General features: G+C 42.5%; 2 protein-coding genes across 3 annotated transcripts; both read right to left on the bottom strand.

The window, feature by feature from the left end:
• Positions 1-49: 49 nt before the first annotated feature.
• LOC122399688 (carcinine transporter) lies at positions 50-7,855 on the bottom strand. The gene is made up of 11 exons (XM_043400562.1): positions 7,747-7,855; positions 5,259-5,480; positions 4,657-4,830; positions 4,479-4,582; positions 4,065-4,219; positions 2,862-3,030; positions 2,373-2,621; positions 1,719-1,933; positions 1,022-1,203; positions 757-935; positions 50-549 (listed from the first exon to the last, which is right to left on the bottom strand). The coding sequence occupies exons 1-11, from the start codon at positions 7,816-7,818 to the stop codon at positions 333-335; spliced, it is 1,938 nt and encodes a 645-aa protein (XP_043256497.1). The 5' UTR covers positions 7,819-7,855; the 3' UTR covers positions 50-332.
• LOC122399686 (importin subunit beta-1) lies at positions 4,719-22,501 on the bottom strand. 2 transcript variants are annotated; one of them, XM_043400560.1, is made up of 7 exons: positions 22,078-22,501; positions 21,454-21,512; positions 21,185-21,367; positions 20,711-21,064; positions 18,604-20,618; positions 7,747-7,865; positions 4,719-4,830 (listed from the first exon to the last, which is right to left on the bottom strand). In XM_043400560.1, exons 1-6 carry the CDS (start codon positions 22,136-22,138, stop codon positions 7,802-7,804), a joined length of 2,736 nt encoding a protein of 911 aa, XP_043256495.1. In that variant the 5' UTR covers positions 22,139-22,501; the 3' UTR covers positions 4,719-4,830; positions 7,747-7,801. The 2 variants fall into 2 exon arrangements, with proteins under 2 accessions (XP_043256495.1, XP_043256496.1); XM_043400561.1 differs by lacking the exons at positions 4,719-4,830; positions 7,747-7,865 and adding an exon at positions 10,202-18,119.
• Between the last annotated feature and the right edge of the window lie 1,395 nt (positions 22,502-23,896).

The raw sequence follows: 23,896 nt of genomic DNA, 5'->3' as shown, positions 1-23,896 counted from the left end.
ACAACGTCGTCTTTATTACGCCAAATAACAGAAAATACATTGCACGATGACATAACGGAATCATAAATTAAATCGATGCTTTCAATTGTTTATGGTGGAATACCCTTTCGAGCCTAACCTGGAGTAGCGGTGCTATTGATCGTAACGCGATTAAACGACCTTTGGTATGGTATAACGACCTTCCAGGCCATCTTAGGATTCTAAGAATCATCGAGCTGACCGAGTTAAACTGACCGTTTAAAACGACTACTATTTCCTTCTGTCTCGCGCGAAAAGGCAGAGGCACGGGATTTATTTCGGTTTTATTTGAACCACTGGGCTCGACTCAGCGTCTAGAACCAGTAAGTCATCTTGATGGACCCGTCCGAGTCCCGCTGCGTGTCCATCACGCTAGATTGACGAACCAATCGACGCACGCTCGCGTTGCTGGGCCTCTGTTGCTCCTCCAATATTCTCTGGGGCATCATTGCTGGCGGTTCGGGCACCTCGTGCATCTCCACAGTCTCTCTAGCCGATAGATCCTCATAGGATGCTGCGGCGGACGAAGGTCTGAAAGAAAAAAGATCGACAGAGAACGGTGAACGGAACGATGATATTTCTCGAGCGGTACCCAACTCGAAATTAGCCTTCCCAACCATTTCTTTGCCTAGTATAATATCTCGTTATCTATTAGGTTTATTGAAAACCATTTCAGTGGGTTTTGTTGTGTCTGAAGAACAAAATTTCGACTTGGGTATCGTTATAGAGGGTTCGTACTTTATTGGAACGCAACGGAAGCAGTCAGCACAGGTCCAGTCCTTCCCGAAGAGCTCTCCTTCCTCCACCGTTTGCGGCAACCGATGATGCAGAGTCTCCGGTAAACGCAACCCGGAGAGTCCGCCGATCACCGACACGGTGCCCAGTATCACCAGGGGCAGCACCAAGTTCTCCTTACCCTGCGCGAGAATTACACAAATGATCGTCTGGGATCAGCCCAGCCACGGCCACGGGAGCCGCGATAAGTTTATTTACGATCACTTACCAGATAAGTGACAAAAGGAATGATGATTAGTCCGAGACCGCTGATGTAAGCGGAGAAACCGATCGCTACGCCGCGCAGTTGCGTAGGGTAAAGTTCACCGGCGAACGGGTATATGATTAAAAAGGAGGCCGATATCGCGGATTTCGATAAAAGGAACAGAATCAACGTAGCCACCACAGCCTCTGAAAGAAAACATTTTGCGTCAGCGGGGGAGGAGATTCCCTCTGTGGCATACACGCTTCGAGCTCATGGAGTTCTCGATACTCTATAGCTTCTATGATTTAGCTGAGTAGGGTAGTGTTATTTAATATTTTACTGAAGTTTGTTGCAAATGGCTATGACCACCATAGCAACCAACGTGTTAAATGTACAAACTGACAAATGGCTTTCAAAATACAGGACTATGCATAGAGTTTTCACTGTCGTTGTGAGACGAGTATCCTAACGTTTCGCGAGTATTGCAGCTAGCTTCATTAGAAGGTCAAGTGACACACTGATATAGTCACTTGATCCCCCCGATGAACCTAGCTGCAGTGCTCGAGAATCGTTGGGGCATTTCTTCTGGAAGGAATGTCTGATTAGTGAGAACTGTATGACACCGTAGTCATGGAAGCTAGAAGTCTCTGATCGAGGACTATGCCTAGAATGGTCTATCTACTTTTTTCGAGCTCGAGAGGTCAATTGATCAGTGGAGTACCAGATGATAGGAGAACCGTGGCGATACAGGAGACCCCAGCCATAACCATGCACAAACACAGTGGCCATCGGCGACCCCATCGGTCCATCACCACCCAACAAGCCATGTAGCTGGGAATTTCCGCAAGGGACGAGAAGAAGAAGCTCAGGTGCTCCTCGTTCCCCAAGGCTGGACCGTAGTACGACAAACCCACGTACACCATGTTGTTGGCAAACCTGTGCAACAGAAACATGGTCAGAAACAGGCATTTGTCGCTCAGTAATCTAACGTATGAACCTTAAACTATGAACCTTAAGCTGAAAGATTAAAAGAATTACCGTTGTTCTAGTGCATCTTTGAGAAAGCAAAATAAAATGACAAGATTCAGCGACTCGAGTTCCAATGGACTCCAATTTACTGAAAACGCGATAAGGTATTTGATCCAAATGAAAAGTCCATAACGAAAAACAAATACTAAGGGAACCCAAATGAATAATGACTGTACAAATTTGACTTGACGACGCCATTCACAAAAGTGATTGAGTCGTTTCGAGTCGTCTTATCAGGCATAATTGCGCGTGTCGATGGGATCGTCGCGAAATTACATGTAATAATGGGCATGTTGCGTTCTTATCGGATTTAAGAGATATATCGATCACTTGAACTTTGATTTACCAATTTAATGTGATCAAACAAGTCTTCAGACGCATGTTTGGCGTCTTAAAGAGCGAGAGAACGCCAGGCCCGTTGCGCAACCTTTCCTCTTCACTTTTTGACCGTGACATCATCATTCTTTGCCGGAGTTTCTGGGTGAAAGAGATCGGTAACTCTTTCCCATTAACTTTCGCGAGCCTCTCGAGGATATCGTTCGCCTCCCCGAGGCGACCTTTGGCCAGCAACCATCGCGGCGACTCTGGCAGGAACCTGAAACGATCTTGGACGTTTCAAAATGGCGCCGTCTGATAGGGGAAGCCCAAGACCTACGGGACACCGATTTAACTGACACTTTGTAACATTATAGAGTTGATCAGGATAAGATTCTTGAGGGTCTCGAAAGCCTCGAATGGGAACAGCTTCGAAGAGTATTCAGTTTTTTAAATTACAGTTAAATCGATGACTCGAGGATCTTGCACTCTCCTTGCAAGAATGTAGATCGCTACTCACCACCAATAAAAGAAGTACAAAAGGAAGGGCGCACTGGTGGTGACAGCCAGCGTTCTCCAATCTCTTATTAAGTAGGTTACGCCAGCCAGCATACACAGACCCATCGTGTAAAAGCTGCAAGTCATTACCGTCACGAACGACCGGTAATTTGGTCCAACCAATTCCAAAGCTGATACGGGAAATTACAGGAAAATTAGACGGTATTTTCCGGATATCGAAGTTCTAACTTGCACAAATCATTCCCCTACTGCTGGTAAACATTTTAAGTATCGATTCTACCAACCAAAGTAAAGAAAAAATTAAAAAAGACAAAATTGTGTCATTCTTAATCCATGGAAATAATTTCTGTAAAGTTTACTGTATTTTCTTTTCGAAATGTGTAGTGTCTCTGCAGATTAGCCTCTTATCGTTTGGTTGGCGTAGTAATTCATGCAAGAACGTACAAATAATCATAAGAGATTATTTCTGTTTCGAAAGATAAAATACAATTCACAGCATTCGGAGCAGAGAGCTAAAATATGATATGCAATTAAAAATAGCGTTATTTGCAAACCCAATGAGTGTTTGCATTCGAAATCGCTGCAGAATTGTTCGATTGAGCTTATTAAAATAAAGTTACTGTTAATATATAAGGTATTTCAATAATCGTAGGACATTAGGGGGGGGGGATATCTAGCTTAAATTTTTAAATTTTGGGAATATTCGATTCTAACAAAATTAATATTTATCGACGATTCTTCCTATTCTGTGATTTCCCATTATTACTAAGAATTTGAAATGCAAAAGTTTATTCCCCACGAAATTATGCAATTTTATTTGCTGGTATCCTCCCATTGTAATTTTTTATTTTAACTAGTGCTCCAAATACGATGCACAAATACACACCCTCTAATAACGATAATAATTATCTTATCTTAGTTTATGGCACCAATCTAGCGAAACCTAGTTGATAAATTGAGAAATATTTCTAGAACGTCGGTTTTACTACAGTTTCTGGAACACCTAGTACAGGTTGCTCGATCGTCTATCGTTTAAAATAATTTCACCCACAGCTGCTACGAACGTATCGATAAAATTCGAACGCTTATTGGTAATTGCACGTTTCGAGCACCTACTTTCCCCAGGCCTGAAAATGCGCAAACGTGACTGGGGAAACCAGTCGTCTGAAAAAGGATCTAATCGCTGTTGCAAGCGAGCTCTTACATATGATGAAAGGTATCTGATAGATGGCTGGTATGGTCAGACCGACGACCATCCGCGTGGCAGCCCAGGTCCAGAAGCTGTTCGATATCGACGTGAGAAATCCTCCTGTGATCAGTGTCGCCAGACACGTGAAGAACGATAGCCTTCTGCCGATTCTAAACGACAGAAAAAAGATAATTCGTTAATTTCGAGAACGAGAAGAGTCACGGTTTGGATGAGCGTCAAACGAATGGTTACAAACCCCTTTCCTGGGTAGCTAAAGCATTCTAATTGATCAAATGATCTCTTCTCAGGACGATTGAAAGATTTGCAAAAATTAATTGTGATATTGTGATTTTCAAATTTGAGTTTCGACCAATTTATGAAACGCTCATCGAACCGTAGTCTTTTGGGGACCATTTGTGAATCAATTACCTGTCGTTTAGGGTACCAAAGAGATACACCCCTATTGGACCACCCGTGTTCAGAGCAACCAAGCCAATCGTAGGGTAAATCGCATGGTCGCACACCAAGTTGAACTGCAATTCGTTAAACGATATTAAGCATCGAGATTCAAGGTAGAAAGGACTCAGGGTGTTGAGAATGAACGTACGTCGATAACGATGGAAGATGGCGTCTCCGAGGTCTCGTACTCCCAACCATGATCGCACGGAACAACGGGCCAGGATGTGTTCGGTATAGACAGGAGCCGTGTCACGACAGAAACATTTTCCGTCGTCCAATCGATATCGTATCGTGTGCATTGACTGTACGTTTCGTTGTCTTCCTAATTACGAAATTGATTGTTACAACTGGGGAGTGAAATGGGGTATTTCTAACATGGATGATAATACTCTACGAGCAACGGAGGGACGAAAATACGCAAGCACGAATGGGGGGCTTCTCGAACAATTTGCTTCCTTGACATAGAGAATCTACCTACGGATTCGACAGACTGCAATACGCTAAATAAATACGATTGGGAACTGGGGTGGTTTCAAACTTCTTCCTAGCTTTCTCACGATACCTGTGTTTACGAATGATTGTGATGATTAAGAGGGTGTTCTCGCTGGGAGTGGGACAAAATAAGATGGTATGGTTGATCGAATGGTAAAAGATGAGACTTCTAATGAGAATGAACCCTAGGATAGTCGATCAAGATTACAGAGGATCTTAAGGTCGATCGATTCCTGACACCTAGAAGCCCTATTGCACCTGACTGATGGGGATCGCGAGTTTCCTTCTACGCGAGACGTCCAGGTTTTCCAATCCTGGCACTTTGCACCAGTGGGGTGGCGTGTCGGCCATGAAGAGCTGATTGAAGGCGCAAAATCCGCACGGGAGGCACGCAGGAAGACACACGAGCCAGAGAAGCTGTTTCTGGTAACGACCGAATTCGCCGACGATAGGCAGAAGATCGTCGAGATCGAAACCGTCCTGCGAAAAGGCTGCCTCTTAATCTTAACGATCGACGACTCGATCGCGAATTAACCCCACTTACACCGTTCGAAACGAAATCGATCGTTAACAATGGGCACAAAAGAAATGAATTGCAAATTGTTAAGAAAAATCCACAGAGGGTAGCTGCTTAAAAAAAAATTTCAAATCGTTCTAAAAAAATTATTTTTGATTGTAGAGGTCAATTACAATAATTTTTGGTGAATAGATATACCCCCGAAATTCTAACCACTTTCGAGAAAAAAATTCCAGAAGATCTAAAATTTTTCGACAAAATTAAAATAGTTCAAATCGATTTAAAAAAATTATTTTCAATTGCAGGGGTTAAGTACAATAATTTTTGGTGCAGAGACATACCCCCGAAATTCCACCCACTTTCGAGAAAAAAATTCCAGAAGATCTAAAATTTTTCGACAAAATTAAAATATTTCAAATCGATTTAAAAAAATTATTTTTGATTGCAGGGGTCAAGTACAATCATTTTTGGTGAATAGACATACCCCCGAATTTCCACCCACTTTCGAGAAAAAAATTCGAGAAGGTTATAAAATTTGTCGGCAAAAAAAAAATTTCAAATCGATTTAAAAAAATTATTTTCAGTTACAGAGGTCAAGTACAATCATTTTTGGTGAATAGACACACCCCCGAAATCCTACGCATTTTCGAGAAAAAAATTCCTGAACGAAAATGCAATTTATGGCTAGAACTGTTGCCTGAAAATTGCATGCGAATCTTTAAAATGCCATAATTTCTGAACGGATTGGACGATTTTAATGTTTCAAGCGGCAAACAACGCGTATTTTAGTGAAGAATATGTAGAAATTCTAAAAATATTCGAAAAGTTGTTCCTTGACCCCGCGAAACGAGAAAAACCCCATAAAAATGGTCCAATTTTCAAACGGCCATAACTCCTACAATAGTGAATATATTTCAATGAAATTTTTTTCTGAGATAGTGCTCATAGATACCTACAAAAAAGTATTACACAACATTTCCGTGCAGCGTCAAACGTAGTTATTAAAAATGAAAAACGATATTTAAGAAAAATCGAAGGGGGTAGCTTGCCTAAATTTCTCGACAAAAAAAAAAATTTCAAATCGTTCTAAAAAAATTATTTTCAGTTGCGGGGGTTAAGTACAATCATTTTCGGTGAATAGACATACCCCCGAAATTCCACCCACTTTCGAGAAAAAAATTCCAGAAGATCTAAAATTTTTCGACAAAATTAAAATATTGCAAATCATTTTAAAAAAATTATTTTCAGTTGCAGGGGTCAAGTTCAATCATTTTTTGTGAATAGACATACCCTCGAAATTCTACCCACTTTCGAGAAAAAAATTCCAGAAGATCTAACATTTCTCGACAAAAAAAAAAATTTCAAATCGTTCTAAAAAAATTATTTTCAGTTGCGGGGGTTAAGTACAATCATTTTCGGTGAATAGACATACCCCCGAAATTCCACCCACTTTCGAGAAAAAAATTCCAGAAGATCTAAAATTTTTCGACAAAATTAAAATATTGCAAATCATTTTAAAAAAATTATTTTCAGTTGCAGGGGTCAAGTTCAATCATTTTTTGTGAATAGACATACCCTCGAAATTCTACCCACTTTCGAGAAAAAAATTCCAGAAGATCTAACATTTTTCGACAAAATTAAAATATTGCAAATCGATTTAAAAAAATTATTTTCGTTTGCAGGGGTTAAGTGCAATTATTTTTGGTGAATAGACATACCCTCGAAATTCTACCCACTTTCGAGAAAAAAATTCCAGAAGATCTAAAATTTTTCGACAAAATTAAAATATTGCAAATCGATTTAAAAAAATTATTTTCGTTTGCAGGGGTTAAGTGCAATTATTTTTGGTGAATAGACATACCCTCGAAATCCTACGCACATTCGAGAAAAAAATTCATTACTGAAAATATGATACCTGGCCAGAAATGGGTCACCGAAATTTCATTTTCTATCTCACTTCCTCTTGTGTTCATTTCTGTAACCTGTTGGTAACGTTGCGAGTGCCACAAATAATATAATGGGGGATTGTATACATATTTTTTGATGCATCAATTTATGCAACTTGTCATTCCTCAGACGGAACTACTAAACCACTGGGGAAGAATCATCAGTTTGGAAGATATTTTAATACAACCATTGCAATTGAAATATCTCCTAAACGACCGATTTTCCTGCAATAATGTACTATCTTCCTCTAATAATGTAAAAATCCCCGTTCAAATAACTTACTTCATCGTCGTTGTTCGCGGTTCCTTTGCCATTGGTGGCCTCTGCAGTCTGGTAATCATCCAGGTGCTCCATTCTCGTGCACTTTGGCCACGTCCACGCTACCGATACCTCGCCGATACCTTAGAAAAGCGTTACGTGACGTGTATTAGCTCCCTTCCGCGGGCAGTTCGACCGACGTGCCATTCGTTCCATCCTGGCGTATCCTCTTTCACCCTCGCGATCGTGAAACGAAGATGTTCACCGAGGAGCGGTTTCGCGGGCAGTGAAAAGATACTCCAGACAACGGTACCAGGTGCCAAATTGAACCAATTACCGTAAAACACGTGTCCAAAATGAGTAAAAAGGATTCCTTTAATTGCAACCGATCAGGGGGGGTTGCAATAGCTAGAGGTTCACCACCCCCAAAACCGCTCTACGTCGATCACGCAGAGTCTGCGTTTCGAGTGCTATTCCTTCGTCAGAAATCACTTGTCACATCATCGTTTCAGAATAATAACAAAGCGGACAGGGATGTTTTACAGAGCGTGGAAAAGCAATGTGCAAATTGATCCGTACCAAGATGTACCGTGAGTCACTGTTCTATCGCATTCGACGACGAATTATCGCTAAACACCAGAGTGCAGAGTTATTCCGGAATTTTTATTACGAAAACACCGATATTGTTCATCTCCCGGATGTAGTACATCAAGCACGCGGTATACAAGCTTCCGTTCGTCGTAAAACGCACCACGCGACTCGTTTCACGCGCGGAAAACGAATCGAGGAAACGCGAACGCGAACGCGTGCCACCGGGGTGTGCCCTTCTAATTCAATTGGGTTAAGGGTACTTAGAGGAGATTAGGAACACTGCTGACACACGCTCCGTGGCGGCCGCGATTCACTCCGCGTGACTTTTTGCGTCAGCCTGATAACAATCCAATGTTTTTCTCATCATCCCCCTCTTTTTTATTTTATTCCAAAATATTAGCTTTCGATCCTAAGTAATGCCTTAGGTATCCCCTTGGTGTCTACAAAACTTTTGTTATTTCTGTATCGTCGAATCGCAATTAGAATTTTTGAAATCTTTGTTATCGAAAAAATATCAGAGTTTCGAATCTTTTCAACCATTTGTATATGAATAAATAAATGGAAAATGTGTCTAGATATATGTAACAGATATGTCAGTTGGTCTCCACGATTATGGTACTTCTTTGTAACAGGATATAGCGAGAAAGGGTGGTTCTATTTGAAGGGTATTTCTCTTTTTAAATTACATGTTCAAATTGCAAAACACTAGGTGAAAGATGACAAATTGTTATAGCAATGCTCGGATAACTGCGAGTCAATTTCGATCGGATAAGTGAACGGTAGTCATCCCTACCATTAACAGGGGACTCCCCTTGATACACTCGGAAGCTCAACGTCGCGTGCACCGCGTAGTATAGCCTAATCTGGACTCCCATATTAGTAAAATAATACATCACTTTTTTATTTCTTTTTTTTTTTAAATGAAATTTTCACCAATGTATTTATGAGAATTTTCCGATTAAAATAGGACCAAACACGATATAATTTGCTTTTAACTTCCTCGTAACAGAATCAGCATTGCTTTAATTAATGATTAAATTAAAAAGTATGAAATTGTTTCAATCGAAAATGTAACGATTAAATTATCCTAGATATCAAAGTTCAAACACTAGAATGTTTAATTAGGACCAAGAGCAAACGTCAAAAATATTAATTAAATTATCACAACTTATGTAAATGAATAATTTTATCGACGTAACGAGATATTGCTTTTGCTATCGAATTAATTTGTGTCTGCGTACATAGTAAAGGCGTAACGTTACTAATACAAATGCAAACGTATACAAAGTCTCAAAAAATTCTACAGAAACAAGATCATAAAGGAACTAAATTTTGTTGCGTATCGAAGTCCCTAATTGCAAGCAAGAAAAGCTCCAATACTTTCCAACGTTAATTGCATTTTCGTACGATACGATCACGGAAAGTTCTCGGTATCAGTAGGGCTTCGTCTTAATCCGAAACAATCTAATTAATGGGTTAAAACTGCACGATACACGGGCAATTGTTAGCCAATTGTTAAATCGAACGATAAATTTGCTGCATTGTTAACGTAATTGCAAGGTGAACGGTTCCTGAGCAAAAGAAACGAAAATGGCCACGATACAAGAGCGACGACTGGTAATAATGGCATCACTGCGTGTGTACAGATTCAAATTGAATTTATTCTTGGGCAATGTTGTTTTTTTTTCTTTTCCTTGTCTGTCGAAGAACAAAAGAAAACGAAATTCGTGAAAACGTCACGAGGAAACAATTCGCATACCGGGGGGTGATCGAATCGAAACGATCTCGCTTTTTCACCCGGTTGTACAGAGATTTTTGTCAACGAGCAACGCATTCCGTGTTGTTTTTTTATGCGATTCTGAATTTTTTTTTGTGTTTTTTTTTTGGGGGTATTTTTCTTTTATTATTCTGTCAAGACGACGAATTGAAGTTGCGATGTAGCAGTCGAAATGATTCGATTAATCATATGGCACTGTCGCTTGGCGATTCGTATAATCGTTCTTCTTGCACACACTGACGATACCAGCCGGTCGCATTAATGTTTACGCAAAATCGAACGAATCCGTGAAACGATAAACGCGACGAGATACGGAGGGGTGGCGAAGGAGGAACGAGAAAAAAAAGCGAAATCACGTAACGTGTTTTGCAACAGTTCTTCCGCGCAACCTTTTGAATTTCAAATCGTTTCCACGCCAGATCGGATCTTTCGCCGCGCGTAGACATTAATGCGACCCGTTCCCACACACGTTGATACACGCTCTCCACGAATAATCGTCGTTCCCAGTCATTCCACGATCGCTCTGTCATTCGGATCAAGCGATGTACCCGAGAGTCACATAGTCGTTGTCATTTGTAAATCTTCGCAATGAACACAGGCTTCGCAAACCACACGACTCTGACACAAAAACCGAAAAGTATATAAGGATAGGTAGACGTATTCAAGCTGGAACCTGGGCATGGCCGCACCCTCTCCTGGTTCTACCGTTTTAAAGCGTTCGACCGTGGACCACGTGGTCTCGTTCGATTTAATAACAAAATAAAGCTTCTTCGCGGAAGAAACTGTTCCGGGTTTCATTTTGAGCTTGTTGGTCTCCTCCATCGAGAGATGTCACGGTCTTGCATCGAGGGAAGAAAAAAATAATCCGTCGAGAACAGTTTTCGTGACATCTTGGCGATCGCGACAGGTTTAACGCTTGGACGATCCCATCGATCTGATATTATACTCAACATTCCGTGTACCTTCGGAACACTAATTAACAACTGTACACCCCGTTGGGCGACGCCATATTGTAATCGTACGCAACCGGGTATCTGTGACGCGTATTTTTACGCGTCCTCGTCGTCCAAGTGTTAAAGAGCTACCGTTAAATTTAGGATACAGGAGACCCATCGAACGCGTTACGAGAATAGGCCTTGGTTCGATAATTCGTCGATTTTTTTGACAACCAGATCGGAGAATTAGGCGATCGATATGAACATCGCGCGCGCCCCGAGGAAATGATTTGGAGAGGGTGAGCAAATTACATGTTGCAGGCTAAGAACAAAAACACCATCCAACACTCGTCGTTTATTATTGTTTCTCTCTCGCGCTCTCTCTCTCTCATTTCTTCTTTTTTTTTTTTGTGTTTTTTCTCTTCTTTTTATTTTTTTTTTTAAACCTTTTGTTCGTTTGTTGCAACCCACGTTTATCGCCCGAATTGTTCACACGCGTAAATCATAAATCGTTGGTCCGATCGTCGATCGGCGGCATTCGACAGGCAGCATTCTCTCTCAGCATCGCCACAAAAATTCAATCCTCTCACGCGCTCCTCATCTCTTTTTTTTTTTTTTGGGTTTTCTCTTTTTTTTTGGTTCTTTTACTCTTTTTTTTCTTTTCTTTTAGTCTTTTGCTTCGTTAATTAGCTTAAATCGCACCGGGGTGTGCGCGGCGACGGCGATCTCCGATTTCCGTCGCCGTGCAATCACTGACGCATTTTTTTTTTTTGGAACAACACAACAGCTCTACGCGTTGGCCTCGTGTTTCGCGATTCGATCGTTTAAAAAATATTATCGAAAATATTGTCTCGTACGTACAACGGCAACCGCGGCTCAAAATTCACGAAGAACGGAGAACGCACTGTACAATCCCCGGCAGTATCGCTGAAATCTCTCTCGAAAAATAATTCTTGCGTGGGATCTGCGTGGACTCGTGGATTCTATTTTTTTTCTTTTATTTTTCACCCCTAAAATCGTTGGAACGTCGGTTGTTTCTAGGTTTTGCGTGTTTAAAGATTTCAGTGACCGCCGCCAACAGATTCCCGATTTTACCCCCCTTTGAAACGGTAATTATGTTGGTTCTCCGAACTTTACCGCGTCACGATACAAAATTTATATAACTTTGTTTTTTTTCCCCCCCCTCCTTTTATTTCGTTTTTATTTTACCATTCTTTTGCGTTTCTTCGTTTTTGCAAAATCTACGATTTCGTACCGTTCCCGCGATTCACGACGAATCACGAGCCAACCCCCTCCGTCGTCCCTCTCTCACAAGATCCTCTCTAACATTCTTTCTTTCTCTCTCTCTCTCTTTTACGCTCTGTTATTCTCTCTCTTTCTCGCTTTGTTGCTCTCAGACAGAACACACCTCATCAGTAAATTGCGTTACACCGGAGCACATCATCACTGATACAGCGTAATGCACACGCATCTTTTAATATTCTTATATACCTAATACGCTCTCACGTACGTTCTCTACGAAGCATCGCACGCACTCTAGGAGTCTCGACGATGAAAAGGCTAACAACTAATAGTTCGATAAGATCTTATCGTGTATGAGTTTTCCATCTTTCCGGGAGCGTGGCTCTGTCTTATTTTTTTTGATCAGGTGGACCTCGAACGATCTCGAGCCGCGTGTTGAGACACGTGTGCGCGTTAGGCTCGTAGCAGCGGGGGTTCGATCCGTTTCACCGGGTGAACAGACAAAAAACAATCGGGACAATCGAGGGGGGGACAGCGAAATGATCAAAGGGGGGCTTGAGATCGCTAGGTGGCCCACGTGGGAACGTCGAAGATGTCCAGAGTCGGAGTCGGGACACGACAAGAGCCTCGCCCCCTTCAGGGCAGAACGTCGACCCCTCGCACACGAGAGTCTCTCCAAAAGATCACAGTCGCGTATATAATATAACTTTTTTTTTTTTTTTTCTTATTCCTCTCATTTCGCTTCGTTCACTTGTCTACTTCCGTCGCGTTTCCCTAGTTTCTTCTAATTTTCTCGGGCCCCTACTCTTTACTCTTTTCCTCCCCCTTAACCTTCTGGGGGGGGGGGACCTTATAACGCGATTCGAAACGTTTTCACGTGACCAACAGTCACCTCGATTCGACGCGACGATTTACCTTTTCACTGCTATAAAAAACACAAAAAAAAACGCTCGATTTCGACGAAGATCGATCGATCCTCAACGTGTGTTTACCAAAACGCATCGAGAAGGTGTTACATGCTCGCACCTGGGCAACCTCGGGCTCGCGGACCACACGTGGCTCGTTTATTTAGGTTTCACACGTTATAACAGTATACATCACATGTATTACAACGTCGTTGCGATTTTATCATTTGTTTAATAGTACGAGATTAAATTGTTACCTAAATTTGGCATTCTTCCGGCGGTTTGGCCCGCCGCCCGAAACAGGTTGCCGAATATTCATTGGATCGAGCTCGGTTTGGCTGCTCAAGGTCACACGCTAACAAGTTTGTAAGTTCTAGATCGCGACTCTCGCTCTCGCGCCATAACTTTCTATTCCACGCGCGTCGATCACATGTGCAGCGCGTATACACTGCCGTTCAAAAGCTTGGATTATCCTTCGATCTTCAAAATTACTGCAACCATTGGAAATATTATCCGAGTATCCTCGACATTTTTAAAAAATTTACAAGTGTCAACACGTTCACTGTCCGGTCTCTCAGCGGCATATCCAAAAGCATGGAGCTGTGACCCGTATGTGGATCATGGACAGTGAATGTGTTTGCAGCGTCGGTCACCGGTGACCATGGTAACACGTTGAACGTTAATTGTACATGGTTTAAGTATATTTTGAGAATGACGATCATAATTATACTTGGATTTGTAACATTTTTTCGCTATCGATTCTTAACCCGTTCGCCATATACTTTTCAATATACATTATTCTTTAATAATATTATGTATAATAGCATTCAGTGTAACTTTTTAACACGTTATTTTTGTTTTTCTCGTAATCACATAACATTTACAACAAAACTGATATGCAGATCTCTGTCAACTTTTTCGAAGAAAAATTTCTCGAAGAAGAGTAATTTATTGCAAACATTTCGAGTTTTCTAAGCCTGGTACTCATTGGAACAGAGTATGATCGAATACTTTTGTTGAACGATAGTGTATGTACGATGCTAATACTCCAGTTATGGTGGAATTATTTTTAAGGAATGTCTTAACTATAAATAACGCTATGTGGAAATCAACCGAGTATTCGAAGGGTACATTAAAATTTTGGAAAGTTGAATTACCAGAAAATCTAGAAAATATGAAATATTCTTGGAAATCAACATGTTTTGATAGATAGAGGTTCGATCAACCATCTTTCTCAGGAAAAACACCGGTCAAACTAACTATCGTCAGCACTGATAGATAAGAAAGTATTATTTTGTATCGGTACTATCGCGGATCAAACATAAAAAACATAATCGTATCGGTATGAAATAAGCAGCTGCAACATCGAGTAATCACTTTCATCAATTTTTTGCACTATTTGTTTCATACCAATCAGACTTTGTCTCTTATATCTGATAATTACAAAGACGTTCGCTCGGTATCATATTTGATATCGATCAAGGTCTTCGATCTCGATACTTACAGCTATTTCCCGTAGTAAAATAATTTGAATCGCTCTAATATTGATTTATATATCCGTGGATAAAGGATGAGAGTTTGTAAGAGGCCAAGAGGATAATATAGCTAATCGATATAGAAGGAGAGGGGGAACATTGGTGACCTTGAACGGCCAATTAATTTTGCGCTAATAATTCCTGTGCAAATTTGTCGCGTGTATCATATACAACGCGTCCAAATTCTTCGTGGTGAAAGGGTGAATCGTGCACGCAACGGGGATAATCGCGAATCAAAAAGTACACAGGCGAGCGATCGAGTTCTTTTGCAGGACGCGGAAAGACGCGCACCGCTGTCCTCTTCGTCGTGGTTCCTCGCTTTCTTTCCTCACACGCACTTTCATATCCTCTCCCGCTCTCCCTTTCTCTCTATATATACTCTCTGCTACGTGGAATGTAAATGAAAAAAGGATACTTTGCGCCTCGGCGTTTCTTCCCTTTCGCTTTGTGTGTTTGTTTTTTTCACTCGAATTCAGACTGACTTTTTTTTAGTGTACCTGTATAGGGTTCAGTGTCTGATCCGCGATACAAAGCTCTGTCTCGAGCAGATTCTGGTGAGTGGAAGACACCGTGTGTGTTTCGTTGGGTGGAATTTCGAAATGATACTTCGCACAAGGAAAATAAAAGAATACGGACAAATTCGTGCGAACGGTAAAGAGATCAAGGGTTTTAGGCTCCAAGTCTACGTAACCAGCGGCTCGTCGAAACGATTTCTTCCCCATCCCCACCCACCCACCCCCCCTTTCCCAACCCCATTGTTGTTTGAACCTTTTAAAAACTAGATCGACTTTTTTCCCCTTACACGCTAAGTTTGGCAATATCGATCGCAACAGTAAAAAAATTATATATGTATATATATATTTATTTTATACTCAGACGTGGAGCAGACACTTTTCTTTCATTTTATTCTTCCTCGATATGTAAAATCGTAAAAAAGATAATCAATTTAATAAAAACTCTTTTCAGTTAGTCGTCTCTCGTCAATTCCCTTTTCTCCCCCGTTCTTTCGGTTTTGTCTCTTTTGTTGTCGCGTTTTCCTTAATTCACCGGGTTCTTTCGAACGAGTCACGTACGAATTTTCCGTTTTGTCGCGTCTGTGCCTAAAGCATTGCGTGAACGAGGCGTCCTCGATAAACGTAGAATGGAAAACCGCTAGAAAAAAACAATCGAAAAATCACGAAATGACGGTCACAGTGCGCTTCCGCTGGCAAAAGTATTTGGAATGCATCGCACTACCACAGCCACGTTTCGGACCACGTGACGTAACGTCGTATTATATTATTAGAGCGACCGACCGACCGTCCGCTTAATCTTTCGCGTAAAATGTTGCTAAACGCCCCGCGGCCTCGAGGCCGAGGACGCGACTGCATAATACGCGAAGGAGGGGAAAAAAATATCGCGTTGTCGAACTGTCGTAGCGTTAAGTAGCAGCAAGGGACGTTTGGTTGAGAAAGCAAACATGATCTAACAGTTTCACTGTCGAGAATTTCAATAAAGATAATCGTTGTGTCGATCGCATAAAGTTTCTAACGATAAAACGATGCTCCTGTTTCTTGTAAATTTCGTGGTAAAAGGATTACGTCCGTGTGAATGTGTAAGAAAGCAAAAGTATCCTAAAAGATCCGTGACCCTTGAGGCGACAAGGAATTGTAAATATCCCGGTTCGATGTCCGTGATCTCGACATAGACGGGCAACAACTCTTATCTGGACATTTCGAGGAACGAATTCAAGATAAGGCGACTATATTTCACGCGTCACTCGTCGAATAAACATTGGAATTTAAACGAAAGATATTTACCCGTTTATTTTATCGTGAACTGTCGCCCGTCCAGAAATATTTCTACAATATTCTTTGGATCGTATCAATTACCTTTCGCGACAGGGTCGATCGATCTACGCGATCAACGTCCTCGTTTTTTTACGATAATGGAATACACGTAATACATCAACGATGCGTGAACATCCTTGAAAGTACAGGATTAACATTGTTTGAACAATGGCAGTGCAAAATGCTCTGGTTCGAGATATTCCATATCGACAACGCGGATCGCGTAAGAAAATGAATCGTCTACGTGCAAGGACTACGGTACTCTAAGGGGGGGCTATACTCGGGGGGCTGGGCACTCGACCATTTTTTTTGTCTTTTTTTCTTTTTTTTTCTTCTTGGTTTTCGGGTTTCGGGTTTCTCTTGTTCACGAACTTTCTCAGGCCGGACGAGGACTTCGGTACAACTCAATAACTTATGCCAGCAAAATATTAATTTTAATAAATCAACAGCAACGGACATTCACATACGGGCGGGGGGGGGGGAAAAAATTAACATACACGTCATCATACTACAACTGAACATTTAGATTCTCGCGCAGCACGATCGGACCATAGGTCACCCAAGTTACTCTTCGAGTCTTCTCGATCATTTTTTACTTTTTTTTAGCAATCACTCGACACATCCCTAGCGCTCTCTATCTCCCTTTCTTTCCCTCCTGCTTCACTCACTCGCACGTCACTCAACTGCAACGGCATACAGCGACGATCATCAGCAGCGTCCCGACAACCATTTGTTTCGTTCATTTTGATTGCGAATTCACGCCTACAATCACACGGCAATGACACTCTCCGATTCCTCCAACGAGCGATTTCGATCGTTGAGCAAGAAATCGTATAAAAAAAAAAGAAAAAAAAATAATAAAGATCGGACACGCATCGTTGACAAGGCTTTAGGAGGGCTAGAGCTTCGCAACGAATGAACATAATTGCTTTCTCACAGATTCGAACGCCCTTTCATAGTGACAACGATTTTTATTTGTACCATTCTCTCCCTTACTCGCTATTTCTTTCGCTCACGCATACAATTAAAAAACAAAAACATACTCCCATTCAACTGATACCCAACACTCAGCTCCGCAGTCTCTCCTGGTCTCCCTGTCGCATTCTCTCGTGTCCTCTTCCGTTCATCCCTTTCTCTCCCACTCTCTTTCTCACTGGCCACGATTTCACCGTCCGTCGAGGTCGTCCTTTCCTCAGGTTCAACTTCTCAATCACGCGGGTAGAAGCCCCGGGCTCGTTATCAGGCATACTTGCATCACCGGAACATCTCTGGCAGGCTTCTTGGCCTTGGCTCATTCATTGGCAACATCCACTTGCACTCCTCATCATCCGTGGTCTCGGCATCCGGGCAGGCAGACAGGTTATCTTTTTCTCGACCATTGGGCTGCGCACGGCGCCGGTACTCGAATACCGTCGCCAGACAGGGACACGTGCAGACTCATCACCCCATCATCGTCATCGCTTCGGAACGCTCACGCACATCCATCAACTCGCATCCGCACCATCCAATCTTGTTGTCTTTGTATTGTGTTTGATAGCTTTCTAGTCAAATCAAATTGCACGAGAGTACAACCGTGGGGTGATCTGTAAACAACAAAAGCGAGCCAAATATCAATAACCGTCGCTCACCGTGCGGTATATAATACTTTTGGATGGGCTTTCTGTCGAGCGCGTAGCACGCCCACGCATTTATCAGAAAGGGACTCTAAAAATCGACGAGCAACAGAGCAACAAATGCAATTTGCTACGTTGAACCCCGCTTCCATTGTCACCGCCCATCCCTGTGCGTCTTTCTTCCTCGGTACTTATGTCTGTACATCCTTTCTCTTGCATCTCTGACCTACTGTACCATTGAAAGTATCTTTCGAATGGATCGAGACTCGATGGGACGAATCGTAGATAAAAAAATAGCGGGAAAGTAAGTACCCGTTACGTGGAAGAGGGATGAATCGATACAAATAAATAAAAAAAAAAAAATGGTTGAGTACATTCACCACACATCGTTCACACGAAAATGGTCTGATGTAAAAAAAAAAAAAGGTAATATAATAATGGAAAATATACTCACCAACTAGACGGGGAGTTAGCAACACTCTTGAGCTTTCGAATCTCTTTGCCTGCCCAGGTTGCCAAGGTTTTGGTTTTTTGGGTGCGTGATCGTCTAGCTTTGTTTAGTAGCTCGACGAGCGGTTCAGTCTCGACCATTGGCAACAGTTTTGCCCCGAAGACGGTGACCAAATCACCGAGCAATCCCACAGAGGTCGATATGTTGCCTTCAGAGTGTTCACGATCCTGAGCTACCGTGGTGATGAACTGAATGATAAAGGGCACGTGTGGCTCCACGAGAGCAACAGCGGCATCCGGGCAAGGATTTGCCATGTCCCCGCGAAGACCTTGTACTATACCAGTGTAAGCCTCGAGAACGCCCTCGCGTAGCTCGTTCAGGTAATCGATCATGTCGTAATCGTTCCTGTCTACGTTCGCTTGAGAAGCCTGCGCCAAGGTCTGCAGTACCACGTCCAGATATTTCTTGAACTCGGGTCCGATGCTGAGAGCCATGTCACCAAAAACAGAGAAAATTTGAGGCTTCACGGAACGATGGACCGTGTTGTTTCCAAGATTCTCGAGCAAAAGCGTCATGATCTCGTCGCAGTACGGTAGTATTTTGTTCTTCAATGAACGACAGATATCGCCAGTCAGACCCACGGCTGCGCAACAGACTTGATACTCGGCGTGATTCTTCAAACCGAGACATAGGTACGGTTTGAACGCGTCCATGTACTTCAAGAAACCTTCTCCCAACACCTCGACCAGGGTCGAAACAGCCATAAGTGCATCCTCCTGTACACCCTCGGCTTTGCAAGAGTTCGAATTGAACATGGACAGCAACGCGGTCATTATCACGTCCGATATTTGTGGCGCGTCCTCGGGTGTAACTTTGCGCAGTACAGATTGCAAGGTGGCGCACAGCAACGACTGAAGATCATTGTATTGGGCCCGATCGGTATGTGTTTGGATGTGTGTCTCCATTTGCAGTACCTGCTGCAATCTTTCCAAGATCACCATCGTCGTCTTCTGCACGGTTACGTAACAATCGCGCGGCGAGTTCTTGACCATTTCCATCAAAGCTTCGTACGCAGCTGACCTTAAGTTCGCTTGAGCGCCGTCCGGACGATCCGTGGTTTCCAACAATCTCTCGATGATGAAATCGAAATATCGAGACATGCAATAGGTCGCCGGCTGTTGCGCGTCGTCTGTAGCTTCCGCGGACTCGTAACTGGCCTCCGCGAGTCCCGTGAATGCCCAACAAACGTTCGCTGCTACACGAGGCTCTGCCTTCAAACCGTTTATCAAAGCTTCCAACAGAGGCTTCAAATACGTCTCGTTGATCGCTGCCTCTGGTATGATCTCACAGATCCGACCGAATGTCCATGCAGCCGTGTCTCTCACAGCGACGCTACTGTCGTACATCAGCTCGATGAGCGTTGGCATAGCTTGTTCCACCAATGGTTTCACGGTGCTAGGATCCAAACCACCAAGGACCGATCCGAAAGCCATCAAAGCAGCATCCCGATACCTCCAGTCTGCACTCTTAATGTTGTCCTTGACAAATGGAAGAACAAATGGAACAATGGCATCCTCGCAACAAGAGGATAGTAACATCAAACACACGCCGGCTGCTTTCGAAGGATTCCAATCGTCTTCGTCATCGAATTCCTCTTGTTTAGTGAGCTTCTTCATCAGTACAGGTACCAGATACTGCAGAGCCCCTTTCGCATAATGCCTCGATACTTTGGCCGGTGGTCGACCTCCGTCGGAAGCTTCTCCTTCTTCCATAGACAAATCTACCTCCTCGTCCGATACGTTCGACCAAAACTCAATTCCTTGCAGTGCAACCTCATCGATATCCGACTTCATGGCTTCCAAGGTGATAGGGAATAGCGCGGGAGCCATGTACGGCTCCATATATTGGTAATACAAAGACATAATTTTTACAAGACACTGTAAAGCAGCTACTTTGACTTGCGTGTTTAAAGACTGTGTCGCTTCGCAAACTACCTCCATGATGAAATTTCTCTCGGACTGTGCACAAAAAAAGAATTGACTTTTGTAATTTCCGATATAACCTAAAAACTGCAGAAACCTAGAAACAGTTTTCTTTCGATAATACTAACCTCTATTTCGAAATTCCCTTTGGTAAATTCTAACGAGTTGTAGAGCGCGCTCGTAGCTGCGAGACGAACATGATTCGAAGTAATAGACCCTTTCATGCCATGAATAATTGCTGTGAGAATTTGATTGGACTGTGGTACCAAAACGTCGCTTTCTATATCTTGACAAATGTAACCGATGGTTTCTAACGTTGCCTCTTTCATTATTTCTGTGTTGTTTGGGTTCGCAACATTGTTGACCAGCAGCTGAATAATATCGGTCCACTGACCAACTGGTAATTCTGCCACCGCAACATACGCGACACATTGTGCAGCAGAACTTGGCCTATTGTTCTCCGTTCCAAGAGCTCCCAAAATCTATCGACAAATTAACATAGCATTGCCCATAATATTTATTAATTTGGATTTTTATACGCCATAGTATAATAAAACTTCAATTTATACGGAAGTTTTAATTCAAGTAATAAGTTATCTTACATTTTTTTTTATGAATTCCCTGATTTCTACAGGGATTGCAAGCCAGCGTTGCTGATATTGGTATTTTAATAGTACATCTTTAGACGTAAGTTGATTTTTGAGCTGAAGACCCGCAGCCATACGAGCAACTGGACTCGCAGCTACAGTAACCAGCACACCGCTGAGTCTTTGCATAAACTCATGCTATAAAAACGTAAAATTAAATATAATCTTCGATTCTTCAACCCATTCGATCTAGAAGCTTCCACCTATACGATCAAACAACTTACGAGATTAGATTGGGCCGCTTGTTCCAAAAAATTTTGAGCTGCTTCCAGTTCATTTTTATCTGAAATCGAAAGTGAAAATAAACGTATATAACGTCATCGATCGTGCCGCATAGGTCGCGAATGTCACGCCGCTTAAATTCGTAGCGACGGTAGAGGTTAGAGAGGCACGATGCACTCCTACTCGACGTGCTAACCGACAACGGGAACGTGTAGTATGAGTAACCGTCATATAGGACAATAATTTTCCGGCTGCGAACAAAGCCCCTAGCAACAGCCAACCGAAGCCCAATACGACATATTATTACACAAATGACGTACCCTGATAAAACAGTAACTCGACGATGCCCAAAAATTCGCAATAAGTCGGCAAAAGTGCAAACCAACGAAGATACCGAGCGCTGCGCGAATACACCGGACGAAGCATAAAAGGGACGCGCACGCGGCAGGACTTTACTTTTCCAAGCAAGGTCGCGAAAACGACGACGAATATCCGTCGATATCGATACTAATATCTCTCGGGACGCAAAACCGGAAGCAAGGTCAAGGCAAACAAAGTGGCTGAGAAAAATTAGTCTCCATTCCATGATGTCGCCAAACTGAGTCGTGATTAATCAAATATCTCACCTGACGAGACGGTCCTCTCGAGGACCTGAATCAGTTGCACCGTCGTCGCATCCATCAGCATGTTTTCGGCTGTTTTTGGCTATCGATTACCGTTGCGATACGTATCTTTTATGCCACGATGGGAAATGTCTCCTTGTCACGACCGGCGGACAGCCACATGTAGCCACCACCGAATCAACTGGCTCGACGACGTACCCCCCTTCTACCCACTTCCTGCCAGTGCTCGGTTTCTGCTTCCTTCCACAACGTGCGGCGTAGTGATACCTGCGCCCTTTGATATTCACGCGCGTACGACGTACAGACGGTCTTCTCGATCGTTGAAACAAAATGATACACCACCGATCGACCAATGCACTCGGATACCCGTCGGTCAAACTGGATCGCGTGAACGTTGCAATATCGCTGTCACGGATATCGCGTTTCCCGTGAGCGATCGTCGTGTCTCACCGAGCGCGGACTATTTTCTCTGCACGCCGTGCGAGATTTGTTCCGCGCACGCGCCCTCCTCACCGTGCACGCCATCTGCGCCCCCCGTTCGCGTCACTGCGCACGCGCGCCACGGAAAACCGTTGTTGCGGGCGAATTTTAAAACGACCAGCTGCACGCCGCCATGCGAATCGCAATCGCGCGCTCGCTTTCGCACGCGACGATCGTTAATGGAGGCTTCATTATTCCGAAGAATATGAAAATCTGTCTTTTAAAATCTATATCAAGCACTACAAGTTCCTAATATACATTTAATTTACTTTTTACTAGGTCAAATACGTTGCAATGCTTTCCAACACATCTCTTTGAATATTTTACTCGAAACAATTACACCAATTACGGTATTTATGATATACGATGTTAATGTGGTTTAAGAATGCAATGAATGAGATTTCATTTAAAATTTTTACAAGGTAAAGAGCAACGAGTAATGCAAGAACGCTTCTTTGACTCTATTGAGGGTCTTTTGTGCGGAATAAATTTAAAATTTCGATCGATCACGATATATGCTAAGGTTGGAATACCAGCACTTGGAGGTCCTCGGGTACTGGAACTGGTATTGAGCACCAGGTGTTCGTTATGTTAAGTCCCAGGACCCTTGGCGACCGTTAGATTCCCTCGGGACTATTGACACTGGTTCATATACCTGTTCCGTTGTACATGCACAAGCTAAAGGAGGGTTACAATGTCAAGAAAACGCGCCGGGGCACCGATACCGAATAGAAAATTAAACCGCCGGTTATTTTAATAGATTTAATGAAACGATATACAGAATACATTTGCTTTCGTAATGCATCGCAACGCATCGTCCGCGTGCCTTACCATCTATATCACATGTCAATTTTTTTATTTATAAAATATAATGGTCATAATGTTTTCTCTCACGTCATGCCTTTGAACTGCTTTCTTGTTCGCATATCGAAAGTATGTATATACGTATGTATGTATATGTATTATACATGCACATATATATACACATATATATTTCTTCATTTATTTATATTTATATTAAACGTTATATTTATATATTTATATATGTATATATATTATTTTTTTATCATATTATATTATTCAAGCGAGAGGGAACTGTGTGTGTGGTTCGGCACAGAGTCACAGCGAATCAGGCCGCGGAAAGAATGTGTGTTTGTTTTTTTTTTCGTGAATGTGCGCGCGTGTAAACAACTTTGATAGAATATTTTACAATATCGAGAAACGTGTAACGTCGCTGAATATCGACGGTCGTAGCGTGTGAAAAGGCCGGTGATCGGAAAACTTCCCTTGCAAAGTATCTTTTTTTATTGTCGTCGCCGATTATGATTGCAAGGAGAACGAT

Source organism: Colletes gigas, unplaced genomic scaffold (genome assembly GCF_013123115.1).
Source record: "Colletes gigas isolate AHSC1104 unplaced genomic scaffold, ASM1312311v1 Colletes_gigas_Sc00014, whole genome shotgun sequence".
NCBI classification, from domain to species: domain Eukaryota; kingdom Metazoa; phylum Arthropoda; class Insecta; order Hymenoptera; family Colletidae; genus Colletes; species Colletes gigas.
The sequence above is the reverse complement of the archived record's forward strand: the minus strand, read 5'-3'. Positions and strand labels throughout refer to the sequence as shown.

Excerpts from the sequence above, each read along its gene's own strand:
- LOC122399688 (XM_043400562.1), bottom strand. The coding sequence starts at position 7,818 with ATGGAGCACCTGGATGATTACCAGACTGCAGAGGCCACCAATGGCAAA. Across the intron at positions 4,831-5,258 it reads TCGCGATCCCCATCAGTCAG|GAAGACAACGAAACGTACAG; the intron begins GTGCAATAGGGC and ends TTTCGTAATTAG. Across the intron at positions 936-1,021 it reads TTCCTTTTGTCACTTATCTG|GGTAAGGAGAACTTGGTGCT; the intron begins GTAAGTGATCGT and ends ATTCTCGCGCAG.
- LOC122399686 (XM_043400560.1), bottom strand. The coding sequence starts at position 22,138 with ATGCTGATGGATGCGACGACGGTGCAACTGATTCAGGTCCTCGAGAGG. Across the intron at positions 21,368-21,453 it reads AAGCGGCCCAATCTAATCTC|CATGAGTTTATGCAAAGACT; the intron begins GTAAGTTGTTTG and ends ACGTTTTTATAG. Across the intron at positions 7,866-18,603 it reads GCTAACTCCCCGTCTAGTTG|GTATCGGCGAGGTATCGGTA; the intron begins GTGAGTATATTT and ends CGCTTTTCTAAG.